Source organism: Buteo buteo, chromosome 12 (assembly GCF_964188355.1).
Source record: "Buteo buteo chromosome 12, bButBut1.hap1.1, whole genome shotgun sequence".
NCBI lineage: Eukaryota > Metazoa > Chordata > Aves > Accipitriformes > Accipitridae > Buteo > Buteo buteo.
Genome location: NC_134182.1, coordinates 39,930,086 through 39,953,309, shown reverse-complemented (window position 1 = coordinate 39,953,309; position 23,224 = coordinate 39,930,086). Strand labels below are relative to the sequence as shown.

Genomic DNA, 23,224 nt, shown 5'->3' with positions numbered 1-23,224 from the left:
TCCTCCTCCTCTTCCTCCTCCGCCCCCCCCCCCCGCCCCCGGCTATATAAGCCCCTTTGGCGGCGCGGCGCCTGACATTGTCCCATTCACTGCCGTGGGAGCCCCTCGTCCCGTCTCAGCAGAACCGTGGCCGGGCCTGTACCGACCCCTTCGTTCCCGCCGCCGTCGCGGAGCTTTGCCCGGTGCGGCGGGTCGCCGCGCTCCGCTCCGCTCCGCTCCCGCGCAAGATGCGCTCGGCGCTGCGCGCTGCGCCCCGAAGGCGCTGCCTCCCGCTGCTGCTGCTCCTCTTCGCGGTGCGTGGGGACCGCTTACCGGTCGGGGGGAGTCGGGGGGGGGGGGGGGGGACGGGACACGAACGGACACCCGGGGACCCCCTTTCGGTGTGGCGGCGGCATGCCCGGGCTTGCCGCGCCGTCGAGGGGCATGGTCCGCCGGGTTGGGAAAGGGTCCTGGGGGGGGACGCTAAGGTGGGGAGGGGGTAGAGGGGGTGTTTTGGGGGCTGCCCTGGGCTTGGGGTGCGGGTTCAGGCAGGCGAGGGGGTGGGGGTGAATGGGGGGTGCCCCTGGGGTGGGGGGAGCTGGGGGTTTACCTGTGGAGAGCAGGGGATTGGGGGGGGTGTCCCCTTTATCAGCGATTGTGGGAGGGGGAGATTGGGGGCTAGGGGCTGGTATGGGTCAGAGGGTATGGGGGGCAAGCTGGGGCGATGGGGGGGCTCACCTGATCCAGGGGCCATGGGGGGTGCCGGGGTTTTGGGGGGCTCACCTGATTTAGGGGCTATGGGGGCTCACCAGGTCTAGGGGATGGGGGGGGGGCTGAGGCTATAGGGTGTCTGCCACGGCACAGGGGCGATGGGGAGAACTGAGGCTATACTGGGGGCTCACCTGGGCAGAGTGGGGACCGGGGGGGGTTTCACCTGGGCAGGGCCCATGGGAGAGGAGCAGGGCTGTGGGGGCTCACCTGGGCAGGTTTGCAGGGCACGAGGGGGGGCGGGTGAGTGGGATTGAAGCCGTGGAGCAGCGTGGAGGTGGGGCGGGAAGGGTGATCTCAGCCCTGCTGGGTGTGGGGCAGCGAGCGGGCAAGCGCGCAAACGCTTGACCCGGCGCGGTGCGAGGGCCGTGGGGCTCAGAAGTGACGTGGGGCTGGAGGCTCGCCCTATGGCGCTGCCTGCGCTGGAGGGGATTTCCAGGGCCTTCGCTTCCAAGATTTGTTTGCCATTTGGTGTCGGGATCTCGTGACGATGCCAAGAGCGCGCGGGATGTTCGAAAGCGTCAGGGTCGGATGCGGGCAGCTCTGGGCTGCCTGGTGCAGGAATGCTGCCTCTCCAACTTGCCCAAATGTTGTCCAAAGCCTTAGCACCGCTGGCTTTTAGGACAGAAAATCCCACCTGCGCGTATCATATTTCCCCATGGATTGGGCGTTGCCATAGAGCTCGGAAATACCTAAAGTCTCGTCTCACCTGAAGTCAGGGGGATCCTGCCCGGAGTTTTATCCTGGGGATCCTACCCTGAGTTTTATCCCAGCGGAGCCACGGCCCCGGGACACATGGTTGGTGCTCCTGCGTTGGAATTGCTGTCGCTAAAGTCAGCACTGCCCGTAACAGGTTTTAAAAGAGAGTCAGCTTCCCTTCCAGTTCCTTCCCTATCAGAGTTTATTTAGACTTGCTTGATAAAGTCAAGCCTTACTAAACCCACCACCTAAAGGCACGCTCTTAACAGCCTTTTTTTTTTTACTTTTTCTCCCCTCTTTTTAATAAAAGGGGAGGGGGAACTGATCAGAACTGGTGGTGGCCCACGTGATAATCATACGATATTGTGGCTGCATTTCCTTCCTTTCCTCACCAATGCTTCTTGCATCATGCCTGGACCTGGGCCACAGGCTCCTGAGGAGGAATGCTGCTGAATGTGTTTGTGGGAGCTCAAATTCCATCTACGGAAAGTCTGGGGGGGGAAAACCCCCACATTCGTCAGACCTGTGCCCTTGGAGCAGAGGCATGTCGGGTATCTGCCTGGCATCTTTTTTATCCCTGGTCCTTAACACTGTTGGTTAAGAGCCTCTCTTGCTACTATCGAGGGCTGCGTACTAATGCTGCATAGATGTTCGCCAACGGTCAGGACTTCAGCGAGGGGTCTGTCCACTGCTGTAGGGTCCAACTCCTTCCTTGGGATCACTTCAGGAGAAAAACAAATCGGGGCTGGAAGAAGGGAAAGTTCAAAGCTTGATGCTTCTCAAAGCTTGATGCTTCCCAGAGCTTTTTCTCCAGACCTGCTCATCCAGAAGGAAGAGGCTTTTCGCTGATGAGGGTGTTGGGGATTCCTGTTCCTGGTAATTCCTCTGCCTTGAGGCAACGTTGCTTTCTTGGGATGTTTACTGTGGGTGAAAACTACTCTTGAATACCATTGCGTCTCGCCCACGGCTCCCAGCCTGGCTTCTCCCCGTGCTTTGCAAGACTGATAGGTTAGTCAGGGATGGCAGCCCTTGCCTGCCAAGGGCTCTGTGGTGGGGTGATGTACTGGAACTGCACTTGCTGGGGAAGGTGGTGTGGGCTGATAACCTTATCGTGCACTTGTGCAAACTGTGCTGAGTCGCTTTTTCATGAAAAGCAATGAAATCCTGCACCTAAGGGGCCTTTCCAAACAGTAGATAATGCTGTGTTATTGCTCTGATCACCTTCACGGCCTGCTAGAATTTGAATGGGGAAGAAAGGCTTTTCTAATTCCCGTATGGGAACAGTGAGGCAGTGGGACAGGTTGCCTAGTCTCAGTCCTGAAGACTTTCAAGACCAGAGTGGGTAAAGCCCTGAGAGCTACTTGTGCCTGGGAGGTAAAAGCAAGACTTCTCTCCTAAGCTGGATAGAAAAGCACCCCTTAAACTTGCAAACCCTCCCAGCTGTAGAAAGCAGCAGCGGGAGATGCAGTGCTAGAAGCTGTTGGAAGGATGTGGATTTGATCCCTCCAAGTCAGGATCTGGAGATGGTCCTGTTTCATGGCCTGGCCCGGCTCCGTGGTGTGTGCGAGTCCGTCGTTGTTCGTGGTGTGTGTGAGTCCGCTGTTGTTTTTTTGGGTGTGCGCCACCTTCTGCGGTCCCGTGATTCAATGCTCACACCCTTCCTTGTACAAGCGCAGGAAGTGTCCGGAGAGCTGGAGGTCCGGGGAGGAGGAGAAGGGGGGGATTGGCTCTGTGGATGGCCATGCTGGCCCAGGAGATGGACAGAACAGCTTGCATCTCTATTGTTTCAGCCTTTCAAGGCAGCTTCTGACTCACAGAAGAAATATTTGCTTTAAGAGGCAGGTTTCAAGCCCAGTGTATGGGAAGGGAAGAGGAAAGCGCCTCTGCCAGACTGTCACTGCCGTGCAGCACATGGCGTGACCGGGCATCGTCGTTTCCTATAACCCAGGGTAGAGGGGCAGAGGCTGGAGGTAGGGGCAGATTTATATCCATTTATATCCATGGAGTAGCCGTGCCCTGTGCTGGTTGAGAGGCCAAGGGCATTGTCCCCGTTGGGGACCCAAAGGCCCCCCAAACCCTGATGGGGCCAGTGGTCATTCCTGTTGAGCATCGTCCCCCCACAGCCGGGGCGACCCAGCTGGTACAGAAAGAGCTGAGCCAGCAGAAAGGTGCGCGGTGAGTTGGCGGAAACGGGGCCGTTGGCTTCCCGATCTGCAGCAAGATAACGGGGATAATGCGGAAACACCAGAGGATGTGCTGTCCCCTGGGAGCCTGGAGCAGCCCGGGTGTTTCTTGTGGGCACAGGAGCCACGTACCAGCCTTGACACGGGGCTGGTTTCCTCCCCACAAACGCCCTCCCTGTTCCTCTTCCCTGCCCTTCCATTTTCTTCGGTGCCATTTGTTCATGCGCTCAGAAATTGGGGAAGGAAAGGGGGCCTGATGTTATCCTAAGGAAGCATTAGCGAGCCTTTGCCTTGCTGATAACCTGGCGCACGGGAATCCCTCCGGAAACCTCCTCCTTGTGCTTTGCCAAGGAAATAACCACCCTGGTACGGGGGAAGTGCTCTTCACCTGCATCAAGGGGAGGTTTGGCCGCTGGGTCCAGCGGCTCTGAGCTGTCCCAGCGCTCCTCTCCTGCTTCACCTGAGCACACTGGGCAGAGCAGCTCTCGCCCTTCTCTTTCTTCCCTTGCCCTGTGGACTTGGGGTGGTTTTTAACCCGGGTTTTTCTATATTTTTTTAACAGGATGCTTCTTTGGGAGCTGCTGCAGCAGCACTGAATAGGAGGGACAAGTTGGATGCCTTGGACCGAAGCAGGGGAGGGGAAGAGTTTTACCAAGACCCAGACAGCGGTCGCTATTGCAAGAAGTGCCCCGCGGGTAAGGTTGTCTCAAACATCGATCACACCATGTGCGGCCTCGCCGTGTTTCTGCCTGCAGAGCCCACGTGTCCTTGCTCCTCACGAGGAGGCAGTGGGTGCTCCGGCTCTCCCCTGCTCCACTGTCCTGAGACCTAAGGACTCTTTATGGGAACATTTTCCTTTTGATGGTTCCCTGTTCGCCTCTTAACTTCACTGGCAGTGGAATCAACTCCCTCTCTGCAAAGACACCTCCGTCCTGTGCTGTATGTTCACAGATACACCCTTTCTTTCTCCTCCTCTTCCCCAACCACCCCTTCTTGCAGGCACTTACGTTGCAGAGCAGTGTAAAGAGCAAAATGGCTCCAGCAGGTGTTTGCCGTGTAAAGAAGATGAATACATCGAATACCCAAACAGCTTTACCAAGTGCCTTGGCTGCCGGACGTGTAGGGAAGGTAGGACCTGGTGTGTGAGAGGGCGATGCTGGCTGATAGCAGTGGCTGGGTTCAGCTGACTGGTGACCTCTCAATTTAAGAGCACGGTCACCTGCAGCATCCCCAAAGAGCGGCTCAGGCTGCGGGGAGCAGGCTGGGTCCGGAATTGGTGCGGCGGCTTGTGCCAGACCTATGTCTCTGTTCAATGCAGCATCCCTTGTGCAAAGCTTGGACACGAGACCTCCAGCAAGGACCAGGAGGATGGGGCTCACGGCAGCGTTGTAGGCTGCCGGTGGAGCTTTGATGCAAGCCTTGCTTTTCTCTTGGGAACGGTGAGGTGTGGGGCAGGAAGGGGTAAGGCTGAAACTCAACAGCAGAGAGTGACTTGGTCTTCCCCAGGCTTGCGGGTCAGCTCGCGTCGTTAGCCCCATTAACGAAGGAAGCGGGTGGAGGAGCGTGGTGCGGAGGGGCTGGGGTAGACCTGTCTCTCCTCTCGCCCGCAGATCAGGTGGAGCTGAGCCCCTGCCAGGCTGTCAGGGACACGCAGTGCGCCTGCAAGAACGGCACCTTCTGCTCCCCGGACCACCCCTGCGAGATGTGCCAGAAGTGCCGGCCCCAGTGAGCTGAGTGACATGGTGGGTCCCGCTGGGGTCCGTGCTGGGACCCCCAGCCGCTGAGCCTGCCCTGTCTCCCCCTTTCCCAGGTGTCCCAAGGACGAAGTGGAGCAGGCTCCCTGCACGCCGCACAGCGACCGCCAGTGCGGTCCTCCCACCGGCACCTTCTCCGGCTTATCTAGTAAGTGGGGGGCTGCTGGAGGAGGGGAGACGGGCCGGGGGACGGAGGTGTGAGCTGCTGCTGAGAAGACCAGGAGCAGCTCCCCACGCAACCTCTTTTATCCACTTTAGACAACTTGATCGTGACCATCGTAGGGGTTGTATGTGTGGTCGTGCTTGTGCTCCCCTTACTCGTCTGGAAGTGCTGCTGCCGACGTTCCCCAGGTGAGCACCGGGTGCGGGGGAGCCCCGGAGCGCTCGCTTTGGCCAGGGGGGGTCTGCGTGGATGTGGGCTGGGTGGGAAGAGGGACCTGCCTGGGAGAAGAGGGATCGCAGCACGGTTTTCATCTTCCAGGGGACGGGAGAGACCTCAGCGGGAAGTCCTGCAGCGTAATGGTGAGTTGCCGGGACGGGAGAGGGGGTGGCAGCTCCGTTTGTGGGGTCCCCCGTGCCCTTCGCTCCCCACTTTGCCTGCAGCTCCTGGGAGGGCTGGAGGAGCAGGGGGATGAGTCTCGCCCCTGCAGGGATGTGGTAGACCCGGGCCAAGCAGAGGAGGGTCTCTGGTAGTGCCCTGCTGTATGTGGGGTGCTTGCAGCCCCCTCTCCAGTGCCATTAACCCTTCCCCGGCAGAGGTGCCGGCACATCTGGGGACCCCGGGTTAAAGGGAGGGCTGCGTTATACCGGGGCCCCTTCAAGCTCAAGGTGAGCAAGCGAGCTGTGCCCTTGAAACCGCGGCAGGGTGGGTGCCACCGCCATAGACGGCATCCCTGAGGGGTCGGCGTGAGCTCTGCCCTCCCGGGACCGCTCAACTCGGCTGGTTTGTGCTTTTCTCCCGTCGCAGGACTACCTGTGGCGACAGCTGACGAGGTACCAGAGGGGAAGCCTGGGGACGCAGGACAATATCCGCAACGAGCGGTTCTCCAGGGATCAGCTGCTCCCCAGGGCGCCCGGTTTGGTGACTCCCAGCGCTCCGGGGCCAGAGGTACGTGAGCGTGTCCCTCTGCTCCGTCGTGCTCCGGCGAGGTCTGATGCTTTCCTCTGCCTACACCAAGCTGATCAGCCTGGGGGATTTCCAGGGCTGGACTACGGTTTCTGCACAGAGACTGCAAGGGGTCTCTTGTTCTGGGTTCAGGACTGCAAAATCTGCTCCTTGCAGTCAGCTGCCGGAGTCTTCTGCAGATTTAACACTGATGCTGAGCAAACAGAGAGCTCTTCTCCCCCTGGCCAGGACCCATGAGGCAGCTCTCCCCTGCTCGTGGCCTGCTGTCATCCCAAATTAGGAAACTATGGGTGTCCTGGGGTGAGGTGGTGATCTCCTGCCTCAACAGCCCCCGGGGAGAGGGAGAGGGTCTCCAACCCCCCTGTTAAAGGGGCTTGGGGACAGCGTTGGTGCCAGGGCTTGGTAGGTGCTATAGGACGTTGTCTTTCCAGGTGGTGCCACCGAGGAGCTCACATCCCAGTGTGAAACCCAGGAGGAATCTGGTTCCAGTGGAAGGAAAAGACCCCGTTATCCGTAAGTGTTGGGGCCCAAGAGATGTGCTGGGGGGTAGGGAGGGAGTAAGCCTGCAGGATGAACTTTCTGGGCAAAATGCATTCTGACCCAGCTGTCCGTGCTCTACCCTGTTCTCTGAGCTTTTCCCTTCCCCCCTCTAGTTTTGAGACTCTCTTTTGACATCTTCGCCCGAGAGGTACCCTGCAAGGACTGGAAGAGATTTGGCCGAGCCCTTGAACTGCTGGAGAACGACATTGCCCTTGCGGAGATGAACGACAGGTATTCGCTGGAGCCCTTCTTCCAGATGCTCAACACGTGGCAGAACAGACAAGGGATGAACGCCTCTGTGAACACGCTGTTGGAGACCCTGCACCAGATCAATCTCGGAGGGATTGCAGAGGACATCTCCTCCAAGCTGGTCCAGCAGGGATCTTTCCAATACGAAGTGAGCTGAGGAGCAGGGCAGGCCCTGCCTTTCCCTACTTCAAGCTGAAGCCGTGAATACCTCTAAGAACACTTGAATTTTATCTTTTTATAGCTCTTCTGTGGCTCCTCTCTTTTTGAAGCCATTGTACAGTTCAGCTGAGCCCAGAGGATTTGATCCTCTCATGAAGTACAAACCTCGTGGTCCTCTCTGCTGAAGCTACGAGCTTGACATCGGTGCTTCCTTCTGAAATCCAAGCTGGTGCCTTGATTTCACTGGGTCAGTGCAAAGAGCCTATAACTATTGCAAGCTGCCTCTGGGACTGTCTCGTTTGGAAGTGCTGGTACTATACGGACATCTTCAGGATCAGTGCAGAGAAGGGCCTTTGCAGGTTGCAGGCATCCCTGTGGTTTTTAACTGGATCATCCTTTATTGGAGGGTTCCTGGCATCATGCAATGGCTTCTGCTTGTAGAACATCTCTAAGCTGGCCAGCAAGCTTAATACTGTATGCTCGATGGGGAAGCATTAACTGGGTTCTTGGGGAACTTTCTCAAAGCTGTTGACTGAATTGTATTTTAGCTGATAGTCGTTCTGCTTGCTGTTAGGAATCAGTTTGAAACTGGACTTTGAGGGGAGGGTGGGAATGATTTACTTGCTCTGTGATCACTGGGGTTGCCTAAGAAAAGGGTCAGTGCAGGGAGCGAGTGAGCTCCTCCTCGGAGCAGGATGGTGTACACGGGCAGCAAACCATCGGTGTGCCAGAAACCTCCTTCTCCATGACCTCGGTCAAGTCGGTTAGTTCCCATTCCCTTGGCCGTGGGGTGGCTTTGCTGTCCCGGCCTGTCCCCAACCAGTGAATGCACTGAGGTCCGAGCCAGACCGTGGGTACCCGCCGTCCATCCTCCAGCTGGATGGGTTGCTCCTCAAACACTTTGCCCCTTGCTCTGGCTCTCACGCGTAGCTCAGGGACAACTTGGCTGGCAAAACTACTGCATTACTTGAGCTGACTACATGTGCTGCCACCCTGGTACAGCCCAGCCCACCAGGACCCACCAGACTAGATAATCTGTACGATCCCTTCTAACCCAAACCAGTCTGTGATTCTGTGACCTTCCCCAGCGCGGTGGGAGAGCGCGAGGGGCATTGCCAGCCCCTCTCCGTGGCCAGGGCTGCCCTGTGCTGCAAAGCGCCCATCCCTCCCGCTGCCACCCCTTCTCCCCCCTCCTCACAACACTTAAAAAACACAAGCAGACAGTTTGTATTTATGTATTTATTTAGTAATTGTAAACATGTACATATATTAACTTAAAAGCTAATATAAAAATAGTGGTTTTTTACTATGCATGATTGTGTGTTTTTATACAGAGCTCTGGCCCAGCCAGTTTGCTATTTCCAGTTTTTACATGTCTCTTTATGAAGGAAGAATAAACTTTTAAAAAATCCTCCTGATTTCTCATCTTTTTTTTTTAATTTTTTTTTTCCCTCGCTCTGCCACAACGCTGGCGATGGTCTGTTCTAGGTTTCAGTGGGCACCAAAGGAGCTGGACCAGATGCTCAGCAGCTGCTCCGCGTGGCACTGAGGACCCAGCCCGTGGCGTTAGTGCTCTGCCACACCGGCATCCTGCCAGGAACGGTCCCCACCAGCGATGCTTCTACCAGGAAAAGTCCCCAGCAGCCAACCTGGGCTCTTGCCTTTACACCTACGCCATGAATCCCGTGCTCTTTTAAGTCGCCTGCAAAAGCAGGAGGCTGAAACCTCAGTCCCTTGGGTGTGCAGGGGCTGGGACCCCGGGGCCAAACGATGCTGCTGACCCCCGTGACGGAGCCGCTGCTGCCGGGGGGGGGGCCGCGGTGCTCCCCGCTCCGGCTACACCCAGCCAGGGCTCTGTGTGTTGCAATAGCCGTGTTGCAAATCCATGCAGTGCTTAGTGAGAAAAGGGTTCTGCTCGCCCCAGAAAGCCCCCTTGAGCTGCCCGCCAGCCTTCGCACTGCAATTGGGTTTATCGAGAACGCAGGGCTGGGGCAAGTGCTAAAAGCAGGAGCTTTTGGTGACCTGCCAGGAGGCTTCGTGCCCGAGGTCCTGTCCCGGGCAGCCCCCGCGTGCCTCCCAAGCATGCAAACCTGGGCAGGGAGCTCCTGCGGAGCCAGGCACATGCAGGATTTAATGCCAGGACACAGGGGCTTGGGTCCTGACCTGGGGAAGGCAAACAGGGCTCGGAAGCAGTGGCGAGCGCCCAGATTTGAAAGGGAAAGAAACTTCTCGTCCTACCTCCTCGCTGGTGCTGCAAAGTGTGAAAACACCGAGTGTAAGCTCACTGGAGCTGCAACCTTGCTCCTGCATCTGTGGCTGAGGATGAGCGTGCGAAATGAATGACTCCGAGGTGCTCTACCGAGGCCAGCCGGGAAGAGGAGCGATGCTGAGCAGGAGGGGACACCACCGGGAGCATCCCTGCCAGAGCATCCCTACGTGCTCGCTCCGGCAGCAGCCTCTTTGCCAGGGATGGGCTCAAAGGAGCTTTCCCGTTCCCAGCTGGGGAGGGCGAGCGGAGGTTTGGGTCCCTTCTGCTCACCCACCCTGCCTGGAAATCCTGCAAAGCCCCTGGGCCCATGCTGCCATCTCCTGCTGGTACCCGCTGTGTTTGTGCACCTACAAGGACACAGGTGGGACACGCAAAGTTAGTCGGATGGTAAAGCCACCTCTCTCGTTGTACAAGGCTTTTTGACGGCCGGATCCTGCAACGCTTCTCCACTGTCCCTGTCCATCCCGGGAGCGCTGGTGGAAGGGTGCTGGTGTCACCCCGAGCAGGGCACAAGGCTGCCCTGTGTCCAGCCGCTTCCTCCCAAACACACAGGGACCACGCTGGGCTTTTAAAATACCATTTATTACAATGGAGCCTTCCAGGCTAAAATCCCAAGCCAAGGGCCTGGGGTTGGTTTCTGGTGTGGCAGGTTGCAGGGGTGGGTGGGTGGGGGATTGTTGGTTTGTTGGGTTTTTTTTGCTTTAAGTTTTTTTAAACTAAACCAGAAAGTTAAGAGGCAGGGAGGAGAGAGCTCCTGTCCCCTCCTGCTCCCCGAATTGGGACAGACCCCACTTGTAAGCAGAAGGAAGGATGCTGCAGTGCCTTGAAGCATTTGGGGACCGGGGTCCCCTGCACCCTGCCTGATCCTGCTGCAAGTCGAAGGGGGTGGCAGGACCCCCCCCCAGCGGCTCCGGCTGCCCAGGGTGGCGAGATGCCATCAGACAAACCAACCGTATCCCGCAGCTTGCGGTTACAAATTAAACTGGAAGCGGGATGGGATTCTTCTTCTTCCTCATGCTGCTGATGTTCAAAAAAAAAACAACCCAAACAAAAACCCAAAAACCAAACCCAACCAAAAAACCCCAACCAAAACAAAATAAAACCACAACACAGCCCTCGTGCTCCTGTAAACATGAGTTTCTCCTGCTGCTCGGTCTCTGCCAGTCCTGCAGCGCGCTGCCAGCTGCGGCGCGGGGAGAGCAGGGCTCCAGGAGCGCCGGGGGCTGGCGCCCGACCCCGAGCCCCTCCGCAGGGACGGGCCCCTGCTACCACCGTCTCCGCTGGGGCTTCGGCCGGTGGCGTCCGCTCCACGCCTGATGCTGGGGCAGATCACCCCGCTCTTCCTCCTCCTCCTCCCCGTCGCCTCCCAGGGATGCTGGAGCCAGGGCAAGGACGGGCTTTCAAACCACAGCTGAGGAGGAGGAGGAAGAGGAGGAAGAGGAGGCTGTGGCTGCCGACGATGAAGGAGAGGAGGAAGGGGAGGTGGAGGCGTTCCAGAAGAGCCATCGCCTCTTGGGCTGCCGTTTGAGGTGGAGGTAGTCTTCCTTCTCCCGCTCCTTCTTCGCCCGCTGGTAGTGATCCTCCTCCTTCAGGTACCACACCGGCGGCCAGCGGTGCTTCTCGAAGTACTCCTGGTTCTCTGCGGGGAGACTGGGGGGTGAGGGCAGTGCCGGGACCTCCAGGACCCCCGTCATCCCGCTCCGGCCCCCGCTCACCTCCTGACATGGCCTTCATATCCCGGGGGAACTTGCGGCAGACGTTGTTGTAGTTGGTGCAGATGTGATGGAGGCACCAGTCGGCCAGCTGGTAGGCGCAGTGGAACTGGAAGAGATGGAGCCCGCGTCAGAGCCACCGTGGCACGGACCACTGGGGAAGCAGGAGGGATTCACCCTATTCCTCCCGCGACATCCAAGACCAGACCCGGTTGTCCTCTCTGCCAGGACAACATCACCCCCCCGAGCTGCCAGACCCCTCTCGCGTGGCACCACCTTGCTCCATCCCCATCCCTGCCGGCACGGGCTCCTGTCCTACCTGAGCCAGCTCCAGGAACACGAGCACGTCCCCGTCGATGTCCACCATCATCTGCGCCGCCTCCATCAGACCGGTGACGGTGTACTGCTCTGTGGGGGACACAAGGAGTTAACGGGGTGACAGCAGAAGCATCGCGCTGCCACCGAGCTTGGGGACGATGGGGGGGGGACCGCGACACCGTCACCGCCTCGACTCACCGGTGAGAGCCACCAGGTGCGGCAGGCAGAGGCGGTTGGCGAGGATGATGAGCTTCATATCGTCAAGGTCGGGGCTGGAGCTGAACTGCCCCGTGTAGAGGTACTCCAGCACCGCCCGCATGCAGCTCTTGCTGGTGTAAGGAAGTGCCACCTGGGAGACACACACCGCTCGTCACCCCACGGCCGGCCCCGGCTCTCCCACCGTCCCGGGACAAATCCCGGGGTTCCTCCTCACCTCGTTGGTGGAGCTTTCCACGAAGGGGCCGCCGAACATCGCGGCCATCCAGTCGCAGCTGGAGATGAGCAGGGGCTTGTGGGCACTGATAGCACCGTCATCCAGCACGAAGGTGACATCTGGGGACAAGCAGAGGGATGCTACTGGGACCCGTCCCCATTACCCGGGGGCTCAGCCACCCCCTGCCACAAAATGTCTCGCACCGGGGACAGTGGAGGGAAGGGATAGAGCCTGGCATATCCTATAATTTGTCCTAACCATTTCTTTTTTTATTTTTTTTTCCCCTCAGCATCCCCCGCCAGCTCAGAGGAGCTCAGGGAAGGGCCGTGGCAGGGCTATGCCTCTTCTGAGGGATTTTCCCAAGACGTACCATGACACATTTGAAGGCAAAGGGGAAAACCCCGGGAATCAAATGTCTTGCCCAAGCTGGAGTCTTTGGGAGAGCTGGGAACAATGCTGGGAATCTCCTGCCCCCCCCCCCCCCTCCAACCCTGCTCTCCACCCTGGACGACGCTTCTCCCTGAGGTGCACCAGGGGCCAGCACACATCTGTCCCCTGACAGTGACAGCTTGACCACATCAAGGTCCATCATCACGAAACAAATTCAGCCGGAGGGAGGCTGGGACAGTCACAACCCCCTGGGACGTCACCCCGCGGCACCGCAGCACAAGCCGGTGGCACGTGGTGCTTGGCGGAAAGCTGGGGAAGTCCTACCAAGGGCACATTGCTCCTCGTAAATCAGATGACCCTGTGAAAATCTGGGCCTGGGAGGGAAGGAAGTTGCCTTTGCTGCTCTCCCGTAAATAAACAGAGCTGTCAGACAGGCTGGGGAGCAGGAAACCCTGGGGAAGGGCCATTAAACTCACACTTTCTGGGGAAAAAAAAAAAAAAAAAAGCTATAAAAATCCCAGAAACGCAAAGTGTGATCAAAAACCCCAGGGAAGACGGGTGAGCGCCTGCTGACCCACAGTACGGCTGCCCCACTCACGCATGGGGCAAAACCAGGAGGTCCGAGCCCCCCATCCATCTGGCAGAGCCCCCCCCAAGGGAGAGCGGGGTGCTGCGGCTGGTCCTCCCCCTCGGCCCAGAGTCGTACCCGAGAAAGTCCCCTTGGCCAGGCATTCCTTCACCCGGTTGGTCCTCCGGACATGGAAGGCTTTGGTGATCTCCTGGTTCATGAACGCCTCGTTGTTGAGGATGTTGGCCACCATCATGCGGAGGTCGAAGACCTCCAGCAGCTCAGCGATGTGAGCAATGTGCATGAGGTCCCGCTCGTTCTCATCCAGCTCCCCTGTGTACAGGTACTTCAGCACGGCCCGGAAAGGACCTGGCTGGATGGAAGCATCCATCTTCACCACCACCATGAGCTTGGACTTGTAGGTCAGCGGGTCTTCTGCCATCTCCTCCTGGATGCTGGTGAAAGCCCGGCTCCAAGAGGAAAGGTCCCTTCCCCGCCGCAGCCCACGCTCCCCGTTCTCGTAGCGGTTGCCCCGCAGGATCCCATCACTGGTGGAGGCTCTAAGGCACGGTTTTCGTTGGCCGGATCCGGCCTCCTCGGTGCTCTCGCAGATGTCAAAGCTCGCGGCTCGGAGGAGGAAATCCCGCCCGTGGTGCCTCTCCTCTTGGTGCAGCATCCGCTCGGCGGCCGCGGTGACGGCCACCCCAAAGCCATGGCCCGCGGCGCTCTGCTGGTCCTCCTCGCTCAGGTCCATGAGGAACAGGTCGTAAAATTTGGAGGAGGAGGTGGAGAGGTAGATCTTGTGTGCGTAGATTTTGATCTTCTCTTGCAGCACCAGGATGACATCCGCGCACAGGGGGTCCTCCAAGAGGTGGGCTGGGCGCTCCTCGTTGTTGGAAGGGGGGTCCGGGACGATGATGATGGGCGGAGGGGGCCTAGGGGGGAGGAAGGGGGCTTGGAGAAGAGGCCGCTGCACGTTGCGGAGGTGGGACTTCCAGAACTGCAGGTGACGGCGGGAGATGAGGGCGGCACGGATGGCATTGTCAAAGACGTCCTTGATGCCGAACTGGGCCACCACGCTCGTCTCGTAATAGGGGATCCCCAGCTCCTTGGCTACCTCCCTCCCCTTCTCCGGGGGAAGGATCTCGTTAGGTTTGATTGGCCTGAAAAAGAGGGGAGATAACGAAGAGACCTCTTCAGATGCGTGATAAGGAGAAAGCGTTGGGCAGACGCGGACGTCTCCGGGGCACAAGAGTCCCACCTGGCCAAGGGTCGCCGTGCCCGATTGACGGCCTCCAGGTCGGCATAGCGCAGGTCGAGCTGGCAGCCCACCAGGATGACGGGCGCGCGGGGACAGAAGTGCTTGATCTCTGGGTACCACATGGTCTTCACATGGTGCAGGGAGTTGGGGTTGGCGATGGAGAAGCACAAAACCACAACGTCGGACCTGCGAGGAGAGGAGGGTCAAGGTCCGGCTTGGCGACGGAGCCGAGCCCGCCGTGCTTTGGCATCGCCCTCCCTCCCTGCCCAGGGTAGCACGAGGCTCTGCCTCTCCCCTACCTGCCATAGGCAAAGCGCCTATCTTTGTGGTGGTCACCAAAAGTGTCCCAGAGCCGCAAGGACACACTAACATCGTCTACCACATCCCGGGAGCGCTCCAGCACCTGCGGGAACAGAAACACCATCCAGCTCCCGAGTCCTCGAGCCCTGCAAGAGCGGGGTTGTCCCCACCACGTGCGGGGTACGGAGGAGTAATTCACAATTCCGCGGCGGGGAGGAGGCAACTCCATCTCCTCGGGGTTCCCACGTCACGTCCATGAGCCGAGTCCCCCCTCCCCGACATCCCTGCCCCGCTCCCTGACAGCCCTCACCTCCTGGCAGACGCGGTACTGGTCGATGGCCCACACCGTGGGCACGTGGGTGGCGAGGAGCTGGTACTGGGTCAGCGTGGCGTTGCAGGCGCGGGCACAGATGAGTCGGGTCTTGCCCACCGCGTTGTCCCCGACCACGACGCACTTGATAGTTTCTACGTTTGGCCTCTCATAATCCATGTCAGAATCCATTAATTGGGACCTGCAGGGGGAAGGAGGAGGGGGGCGGTCAGGGAATAAAGCCGGGACAAGCTGGGGGGGGGCTGTCTCCAGACGGGACGGGATGCCGAGGGGGTCGAAGCAACAAGATGATGCCGATACTCACGCTCGCAGCTGCCAGCCCCTCGCAGCACGGGGGAAGCTCTGCAACGACCGGCAGCCGGGAGCCCCAGCGAAGGCAGGGAGCGAAGGCAGCTGCCCACCGCTCCCCGCCAGTCCCCTTTAAAATTTAATGTTCTCGTGGCAGCGTGCGTTCTCTGCCGCGCGTCAGACACATGCCCTGCGTTTGATTCGACCCTCCTCCCTCCCCGTCTCTCTGGCCCTGGCTCATGCTTGTTCATGTGAGATGAGGCTTTTTTTTTTTTTTTTTTTTCCTCCCCTCCTCCTTTCCCCTTTCTCCCTCACCAGCATTTTTGCAAACGAAGCTTCCAGATCCGCCCGACCGAGCGCACACCCGGGCACTGCCAGCCTCGCCGGCTGCCAGTCTTGGGGGAGCACCAGGTCTGTCCCTCGACACCGACCTGCCCCCCCTTTTCCCACCCCATTCCCAGAGGGGATATTTGCTTCCAGCTAAGAGCAGCAAAGGAGAAGAAAACTCGTTATATTTCCAGGAGGCTTTGGGAAGGCTCCCAGCATCGCTGGCCTCCCAGGACCAGGTGTGACCCAAACCCTTCCGAGAGGGAGGTTGGTGCTATGGGTGCTGCGAAGCCGATGTGAAGCACCCGTATCTGGCAAAAAAGGCACCCCAGGTGTAGCACCCTTTGCCCGTTCAGAACCCCAGAGTTTAAATCAGCCAGAATTAACTCATCACAGCATTAAGCAAGGGACTTATGAGATTTCCAAGGGGAAGAGCAGGGAGGAGATGGAGGGAAGGGGAGAAGGATGAAAAAAAGAAACCATCCCAATTGCTCTGAACTTCTCAAAGCTGCAGATCTCTCCCCCCCTTGTCACTCCCTCCTGGCACCGGCCTCCCGAGCTGCTATAATAAACCACCAGCGCAAAGGCTCAGTGAGCTAAAATACCCGGTAACGATGGCAACCGAGCCCTGCACGCGGGGACCACGGACGCAGTTCCCTAAACTAGCAGCCTGGCAAGGACTTTCCAATGTTAGCACCTCCTTCCCGTGCGCAAGCTCTCTGAGCACACCTGGCTACACCAGCCAGGAGGAGACGGCACGTGAGAGGGCTCAGCACCAAGCAGGACTGAGCCACAAGCCTTGTGGGCAAGCGTAGGCAAAGGTGGGTGGCACAAATCCAGGTCGCTTTAGGTGCCAGCGCTTAGACATCGGCTGGTCCCAAGGCAAAACTTCTCCGAGTAGTTGTCGCCGCATGCCACGTCCCCTCCATCCTTTGGGATGCGGGGAATGCTGTCCGCTGAGGGCACTGAAAACCAGGGATAGCAACCTCCTTGGGCTCTGCATGGCAAAAAGGAGTCAGAGCAGGTTGACACCTTCCCCGTTAGCCCCTGGAAATGAATTTCCATCTCACACATCCCCATCCACCGCTGTTCCCAGTCCCTTGCTCCTCCCGGGAATCAGCTTTGCTCTGTAGGGCCAGGAGATCTCCGGGGGGGGGTGTTAGTGCTCAGGGAGCTTTGTTGCAGTTATTTTTAGGGCCAGCCGTGCTCTCAAGTCGGCCGAGCTCATTCAGACAGTGGGTTGAAGGCACACAGAGATGACAACCGCGGTTGGCAGTCTGGATGCTTGCCCCGCACCCAGCCGAGCGCCGGGGACTTGGGAGCCCACTTGGGAAGTCTGGTGCCCCGAGGGAATTAAAGGCTAAATCCTAATGGGATCAGCGTCTGCGATGAGGAGAGGAAGAGGGGGACAGTGGTGGGCACAAAATGCAGGCTCCGAATAAAGCAAAAGCATGCTGGGGAACTCTGGCAGCCCAGTGGGGGTGGCTCGCAGCCCCCCACCCACGAGACATTGCCCCAGGAGGGGGCTGAGCCTCTTTGCAGGGACAATTTCAGCAGCACCATGCCACCGCCTCTGCAGCCCCCCTCCCCGCCTTCCCCACCATCACCTCTCTCCCAGGGGACGGTTCTGAAACCCACCAGAGAGCAAAAAAGAACCAGAGATGTCAAGACATCGGAGTTCTGCCCCCCCCCCCCCCCCCCACAACAAAAGCCCTTCTCTGGGGAGCAAGGCCGCTCCGGCCAGCAGCCCCCCCAGCCCCGCTCTCCCGCCGCAGTCCTGCACCCAAACTACGGGCATCCAATTCCCATCCTTCCCCTCCCGCAAGGGGAACCCCAAAATTGCTCCTTCCCGGCTGCCCAGCCTGTGGTTGCCAAGGCAACTGCACCATCACCCCGGGAGCCGTCGCTTAGCAACTCCCAGGCTAAAAATCCTTCATCCCGCACCTCGAGAGGGGAGGAGAACCCCCAAAACCCGGGGGGGGGTTGGAAACCACCCCAAAATGGCAGCAATGCACAAAAAATAACGCGGCAATTCCCGTGACCCTCCCAGCAACTGGGGGTTGGGGGGGGGCAGATGGGGTCCGGGAGGTCCCAAGGAGGCAGTTGGGGCTGTGCAGGCCGGGGGGGGGGTGATGGGGGTTCAGGGTGGGGGTGGTGGTGCGGGAACTGGGCCCTAAATGGGGCTGCAGCACGGCCGGGCCCGGTCATGGCATCGGCACCGGGGGATGCGGCTGGCCGGGGGCACCGGGAGCGGGTGCCGGACATTGCAAGGGGACGGGGGTGCAAGGAGTAGCCGGATTGTGGGTGGGGGGCAATGCAAGGGGGTCGGGGAGCACCAGGACTGGGTGAGGGGCATTGCAAGGGGGCCAAGGGTGCTCGGAGCAGCAGGATTGGGTGTGCAGGGCATTGCAAGGGGGCTGAGGAGCGCCGGGAGTGGGTGAGGGGCATTGCAATAGGGCCGGGGGTGCAAGGAGTAGCTGGATTGGGGGTGCAGGGCATTGCAAGGGGGCCAGGGGTGCTCGGAGCAGCAGGATTGGGGGTGCGGGGCATTGCAAGGGGGCTGGGGAGCACCAGGACTGGGTGCGGGGCATTGCAATAGGGTCGGGGGTGCTCGGAGCAACAGGATTGCGGGTGCGGGGCATTGCAAGGGGGCCGAGGAGCACCGGGAGCGGGTGCGGGGCTTTGCAAAGGGGCCGGGGGTGCTCGGAGCACCCAGCTCGGGGGTGCGGGACGTCGCAAGGAGGCTGGGGAGGACCTAGGCCGGGGGTGCGGGGCATCGCAAAAAGGGCTGGGGGGTGCGGGGCATTGCGCGGGGGCTCGGGGGTGCTCGGAGCACCCAGGCCGGGGGTACGGGGCGTTACAAGGCGGCGGTGGGTGCATCGCGAAGGGGCCGGGCCCTCGCCGTTCCCCGGGGCCGGAGCAGGATGCGCGGAGGCGGAGCGGGGCGCGGCGGAGGATGGCGGGGAGGGGAGGAGGGGGGGGGGGGGATGGCGGTGGGTGGGTTACCCCCGGTACTTACACCAACACAGACGAAGTGGCGGCTCCCAGGGGCCGGGACCGGGCTCGCCCCTCCGGACATGGCCACGGCGCAAGTTGCGCGGTTCGTCTCTACGTTCTTCGGTACCGCGCTCCGCGGCTTAGGGCCTGGGGCGCGGGGGCCCATCCCGGTATCTCCCCCGCATCCGCGGCCCCGTTAAGGCTGCGTTGCGCGGAGCCCTGCGCTGCGCGGAACGCTGCGCGGAACCCTGCGCGGAACGCTGCGCGGAGCGGCGCGCTGCAGTCCGGCCCGCCCCGCCTTTCATTCACAAAAAACAAGCGGCCCCGCCGAGGCCCCGCCCTCGCCCCCCCCTCGCCGCCGCCCATTGGCTGAGAGAGATCGAGGAGGGTGGGGGGGGGGTACTCGGGGTGGGGGTGGGGGGGCTGCGGGCGGGTAGAGGGGCCGGGGTGTCTTGGAGGGGGACCCCATCCTGCTGCGCTGGGGACCCCCACCCTGCTCCTAACCCCCCCCCCCCTCGCAGGGGTCTCCATCCTGTCGTGGCCCCCCCCCCCCCAATCCTGCCCTGCGTGGGGAGGGTCCCCATCCTGCCCCCCCTCAGTCCTGCCCTGGATGGATCTCCATCCTGCCCCTAACCCACCCCTGCATGGGACCCCCCCCTGCTGCCCCCCCCCCTTGCCTGCTGCATCCAACACTCATCCTGCCCCTGCATCTCACCTCTATCCTCCCTCTGCATCCCACCCTCCCTGCTCCCCCCCAACCTCCCTCCTGCCCCCAGGAAGGGGTGCACCCTCTGCCTGCCCCCCCCCCCCACGACCACCTTTCCCCCATCCCCTTGTTGCACGGGGGCTGCGCAAGGCTGCCAGCCCCCGGGGGTCCCAGCCGGGCCCTGCTGCCAGGCTGAGGATGGGACTGTGCCGGAGGAGACCCCTCATGCGGCTGCTTAAAAGCCCCAGGACCCCCCCCCCGGAGCACCCCCAGCCCCTTGCAGGGCTGGTTCTCCCTGGGGGGGGGGGGGGGCAGAACTGCCCCATCCATCCGTACTCTCCAAGCACAGGCCGCACGCTGCGGTATTGCCTTTGAAGCCCAGCCCGCAGCGCTCCTCGCAGCCCCTTCCTCACCCCATAGCCCCCCCAGGGCTGCCCCCCCCCAGCCCTGCCACCCTAGGGCATCAAAAACTCAAGAGTCATCTTTGCAGCGTGGCTGCCGGGAAAGCGTCCGGCACGCTGGCCCCGCTGCTCTGACCCCGTATATCCGCATCATGTGATGCTTCGCCATCCTTTCCCGAGGCTTTCGGCTGCCTTCCCCCCCCCATCTCCTCCGCCGAGCCACGCTAAGCTCAGCCCCCCCCCGCCCCCCCCCCCCCCCCCCCGGATCAGGCCGGCTCACAGGCCGTGGCGTGGCCGGCCGTGATGCAACGCCGCGTCAACCGGCGTCAAAACCTCAGCGTTCGCTTCACCTCGCACCTTTGCATCACAACCCCGGCAGCCGTCCGGCACGGCCCCCCCCAACTCCGTTTTCCCCCCCCTTTCAGCATCGCCCCCCGCCTCACCTAACTCGCAGGACGGGGATCTCTCTCTCCATAGCAGAAGGAGATGGAGTCGCTTATTTGGGGAGGGGGGAAGCCCTTTGGCTTTTGAGCCGGGCATAGGCAGCTCGCGGGGCTGCCTCCGTGCCCACAGCGGGACGGCGAGCCGGCAGCGAAGCTAGCGGCTTCACGGCGAAGCTATTTATTTCCCTGCAACGGGAGCTGCGAGCAGCCGAGCTGCGGCTTTGAGCTTTCTTCTTCTTGGAGTGGGTCACGGGGAAGGAACACGTAAAGCTTGTTTGCCAGCCGCATGATTTGGCTTATTTGCTCTCTTGTAGCAGGTGCTTAATTGTGGCATAAAGAGTTCCTGGCAGCTTTCTGGGCAGCCGAATACCCGCCTGCCCCCCTCCCTGCTAGGCAAAACAAAAGCACAATTGTCACTTTGCAGCCGAAACACCCGGGCTGCAGCACTCGCACCGACCCCTTTCCCGAGAGAGCTGGTGGTGGGAGGCACCGGCGAGGGCACCGGGGCAGGGGAAGGGGCTCGGGAGCATCTGCGGAGCACGTGGCCGTTACTTGCAGCCCCTCTTCTCCGTGGGAAGAGAAACACAAGTCTCAGCCGACTCGCCGCATCCCACCGCTCCCCAGCAAGCCCACGCTGCGGCATGGCACGGCACGGCACGGCTGCCCACGGCATGGCACGGCTGCCCCTGGCAGGGCTGTAATTAAAAGGCCATTTGCTCCCTGCTCCCATGTCTCTCTCCGATTTAAGCCTCTTGAACTTGTCCCAGAGGGCTCCCATCTGCCCGGCTCCGTAATCACCCTCGCTCCCAGGCAAAGAGCTCCAAACCCGATGGCTGCGCGCTGGGGGTCACGCTGGGGGAGCTCGCCCCGCTGGCAGCAAGCATCCCTTCTCACCCCGTAGCATCCTCCTCCCTCCATCTCCCCCTCCCCGGCAAGGAATGAAGCAGCTCCCGGGATATCGGAGACACGAGTGGACATTCCTCCAGCCGTGCCCTCCCCAATAAACTTTATGGCTCTCTAGGCTTTAATGCCAGGAGCATCTCCATCCCTCCCAAGTGCTCCCCGTGCCCCTGCCCAGCCTTGCTGGGGGTTGGCATGCAGGTTGCACCGCTGCTCCCCCAAATTGCAGGGTGCAGGGATGCAAACTCGTTTTCCTTTTGCTCCTTGGAGCAGCCAGCAAACGCTCTGCAACCGCTGCAGCCTTCCCAGCTCTGCCCCTGCCAGTGCCCCCTACCCTGATCCCTAAATAAAGCTGAGCTCAGCGTTATTCACCTTGCAGAGGGCTGAAGGACCAAGGCAATGCATCCCTCACCAGCAGCACCCCAGCAAAAGCGGATTTGCACCACACTCTCCCACGGTCCCCGCTGCCGGAGACCTGCCTTTGCCTTGCTCTGCCCTAAGCCCTGCCGCGAGTTTTCCGCCTTATCCGTGGGGGAACGGAGGCATGTGTCGGAAGGGAGCAAAGAGCAAAGTCCCCTGGAGAAAGTGGCCGGAGGAAAAGTGCCTGAACCGGGAGGCTGGAGGAGCCAGCGCCGCGGCGGGAGGGTACTTACAGGCTGTGAGCCATGGCAGTCATCTTCCCGGCGGGGCTGCCTTTCCCTTGGGTTTCCATCTCTTTCTCTTGGCAGACTCTGAAAGGAAAGGGCAGAAGGGCTCTGTGAAAACACCCCAAACGTGGACGTCCCCCGCTCCTGCACGACGTCACCCCGCTACCCTGGGGACAAAAAGGCTTTAGGAAGGCGAGTCCTGCACGGCCACCTGGGCTGGCCAAGAAGTGTCCTTGTGCGGGGAGAGGGATGTCCCTCATCTACCGAGCGGCTCTGCCCGCCGTCCCTACATCTCACTGCCGGGTCTGCTCTCCCCACGCCACCACCTTCACCGTACAAAGCAGCCGATGGGAGAGACACGCAGATACATGCAACAGGCGTGCACAAACCCGTCCCTTTCACTGAAGCCCTGCGCTGGGTTTCACAGTGCCAGCATCCGCTCGGCCCCAGCGGTCAGCCAGTGTCGTCAAGGGGTCCCCCAGTACCACTCCCCTGCTCCAAGCACCTTACCCTTGGGCTAAAAGCCTTCTCTGCGGGCACACGCGCCCCGAGCAGTGCCTGGCTCCCGGGGTGGGCAGCAGACCACCGAGCCCTCCGGCATGTTTGCTTTGGCCAAAGCTTCCCTCCCGCGAGCTCCGGAGCGAGGCAGGGCAGCAGGGTTCTCCCCTCCTTCTCCTGTCACCAGATCAACGGTGCCTGCAGACGTCAGGCTGGAGCAGAGTCCAGCCTGGGCTTCGCTCCTGGCAAAGCCAGCAGATGCCTGGCTCCTGCCGGGAAGTGGGAGTGGGTTTTGGAGACCCACCGCAGCGCTTGGTCCTTTCCCAGATCCACCCAGGAAGAGCAATCAGGGTCACCCCTCCATTTTGCTGCTCCGAAAACCGCAAATCCTGCAGGTTCTTTTTCCTGGGTGATGCTACAAGGGGTCTCCTTGCTCCGGACAGCTGCCCCACGCATCCGTGTGGGCTCCTGAGCCCCATCAGCAGGACTGGGACAGCTCAGCCTTCCCTCACCGGGCAGCCAGGGAGGGAGAAGGCAGCTTAGACAAATGGTTTTTATGGGCTTAATGTCCATTTGGACCCAGCAGGCAGGAGAAATCTCCGACCAGCACTCTGCAAAAATGGCAAAACGCCACCTGACCACGATGGGGGAACAGCGAGGGCAAAAGGGCCCTGTGCCGCTGGAGACGGCGCGATGAGATGTGCCGCCATGCCGGTGGGGAGAGGACTGGGAAAGAGAGTCCAGGAAAGAGTTGATACCAGAGGGGAAGGTCTAAAACAAGCAAAAAGAGCATTTCTGCATGTTTCCTCCCCTGTCCTGCCAAAGCAACAAGGTCTATCTCTGAGCCAGCAGATTGGCGTGCTCTGGAAATTCACTGCACGCACATATTATTACCCAGCTACACGCCTGGATCCCGTCTCCCAGCCCTGAAATACAGCCACCTGATACACCACGGGTGATAACTCATCCTGCCATCGA

General features: G+C 60.5%; 2 protein-coding genes across 10 annotated transcripts; one reads left to right on the top strand and one right to left on the bottom strand.

The window, feature by feature from the left end:
• Positions 1–89: 89 nt before the first annotated feature.
• Positions 90–9,130, top strand: LOC142038271 (tumor necrosis factor receptor superfamily member 10A-like). Of its 6 annotated transcripts, XR_012652557.1 has the most exons (12): positions 90–293; positions 4,192–4,324; positions 4,629–4,757; positions 5,240–5,354; positions 5,440–5,531; positions 5,642–5,734; positions 5,865–5,905; positions 6,351–6,491; positions 6,941–7,022; positions 7,163–7,446; positions 7,540–7,704; positions 8,946–9,130. XR_012652557.1 is itself a non-coding variant. In XM_075043560.1 (11 exons), exons 1-11 carry the CDS (start codon positions 228–230, stop codon positions 7,585–7,587), a joined length of 1,224 nt encoding a protein of 407 aa, XP_074899661.1. In that variant the 5' UTR covers positions 90–227; the 3' UTR covers positions 7,588–8,835. The 6 variants fall into 6 exon arrangements, 5 of the variants coding, with proteins under 5 accessions (XP_074899661.1, XP_074899659.1, XP_074899657.1 ...); XM_075043560.1 differs by lacking the exon at positions 8,946–9,130 and having other exon boundaries at positions 7,540–8,835; XM_075043556.1 differs by lacking the exons at positions 90–293; positions 8,946–9,130 and adding an exon at positions 2,819–3,030 and having other exon boundaries at positions 7,540–8,836.
• A 1,027-nt stretch (positions 9,131–10,157) lies between these two features.
• Positions 10,158–22,388, bottom strand: RHOBTB2 (Rho related BTB domain containing 2). 4 transcript variants are annotated; one of them, XM_075043554.1, is made up of 11 exons: positions 22,259–22,388; positions 21,755–21,832; positions 15,019–15,220; positions 14,708–14,811; positions 14,409–14,594; positions 13,286–14,310; positions 12,190–12,308; positions 11,955–12,105; positions 11,758–11,846; positions 11,442–11,547; positions 10,158–11,365 (listed from the first exon to the last, which is right to left on the bottom strand). In XM_075043554.1, the coding sequence occupies exons 2-11, from the start codon at positions 21,811–21,813 to the stop codon at positions 11,127–11,129; spliced, it is 2,280 nt and encodes a 759-aa protein (XP_074899655.1). In that variant the 5' UTR covers positions 21,814–21,832; positions 22,259–22,388; the 3' UTR covers positions 10,158–11,126. The 4 variants fall into 4 exon arrangements, with proteins under 4 accessions (XP_074899655.1, XP_074899652.1, XP_074899653.1 ...); XM_075043551.1 differs by lacking the exons at positions 21,755–21,832; positions 22,259–22,388 and adding an exon at positions 20,202–20,426; XM_075043552.1 differs by lacking the exons at positions 21,755–21,832; positions 22,259–22,388 and adding an exon at positions 18,674–18,990.
• Positions 22,389–23,224: the final 836 nt, after the last annotated feature.

What these genes read in the sequence shown, in the direction of transcription:
- LOC142038271 (XM_075043560.1), top strand. Translation starts at nt 228, where the DNA reads ATGCGCTCGGCGCTGCGCGCTGCGCCCCGAAGGCGCTGCCTCCCGCTG. An exon ending in TGCTGCTGCTCCTCTTCGCG is followed by an intron (nt 294 to 4,191) that starts GTGCGTGGGGAC and finishes TTTTTTTAACAG; the next exon opens with GATGCTTCTTTGGGAGCTGC. An exon ending in AGGAAAAGACCCCGTTATCC is followed by an intron (nt 7,023 to 7,162) that starts GTAAGTGTTGGG and finishes TCCCCCCTCTAG; the next exon opens with TTTTGAGACTCTCTTTTGAC.
- RHOBTB2 (XM_075043554.1), bottom strand. Translation starts at nt 21,813, where the DNA reads ATGGAAACCCAAGGGAAAGGCAGCCCCGCCGGGAAGATGACTGCCATG. An exon ending in AGGCGCTTTGCCTATGGCAG is followed by an intron (nt 14,595 to 14,707) that starts GTAGGGGAGAGG and finishes CTCTCCTCGCAG; the next exon opens with GTCCGACGTTGTGGTTTTGT. An exon ending in GGCCAAGGGGACTTTCTCGG is followed by an intron (nt 12,309 to 13,285) that starts GTACGACTCTGG and finishes GCTTGTCCCCAG; the next exon opens with ATGTCACCTTCGTGCTGGAT.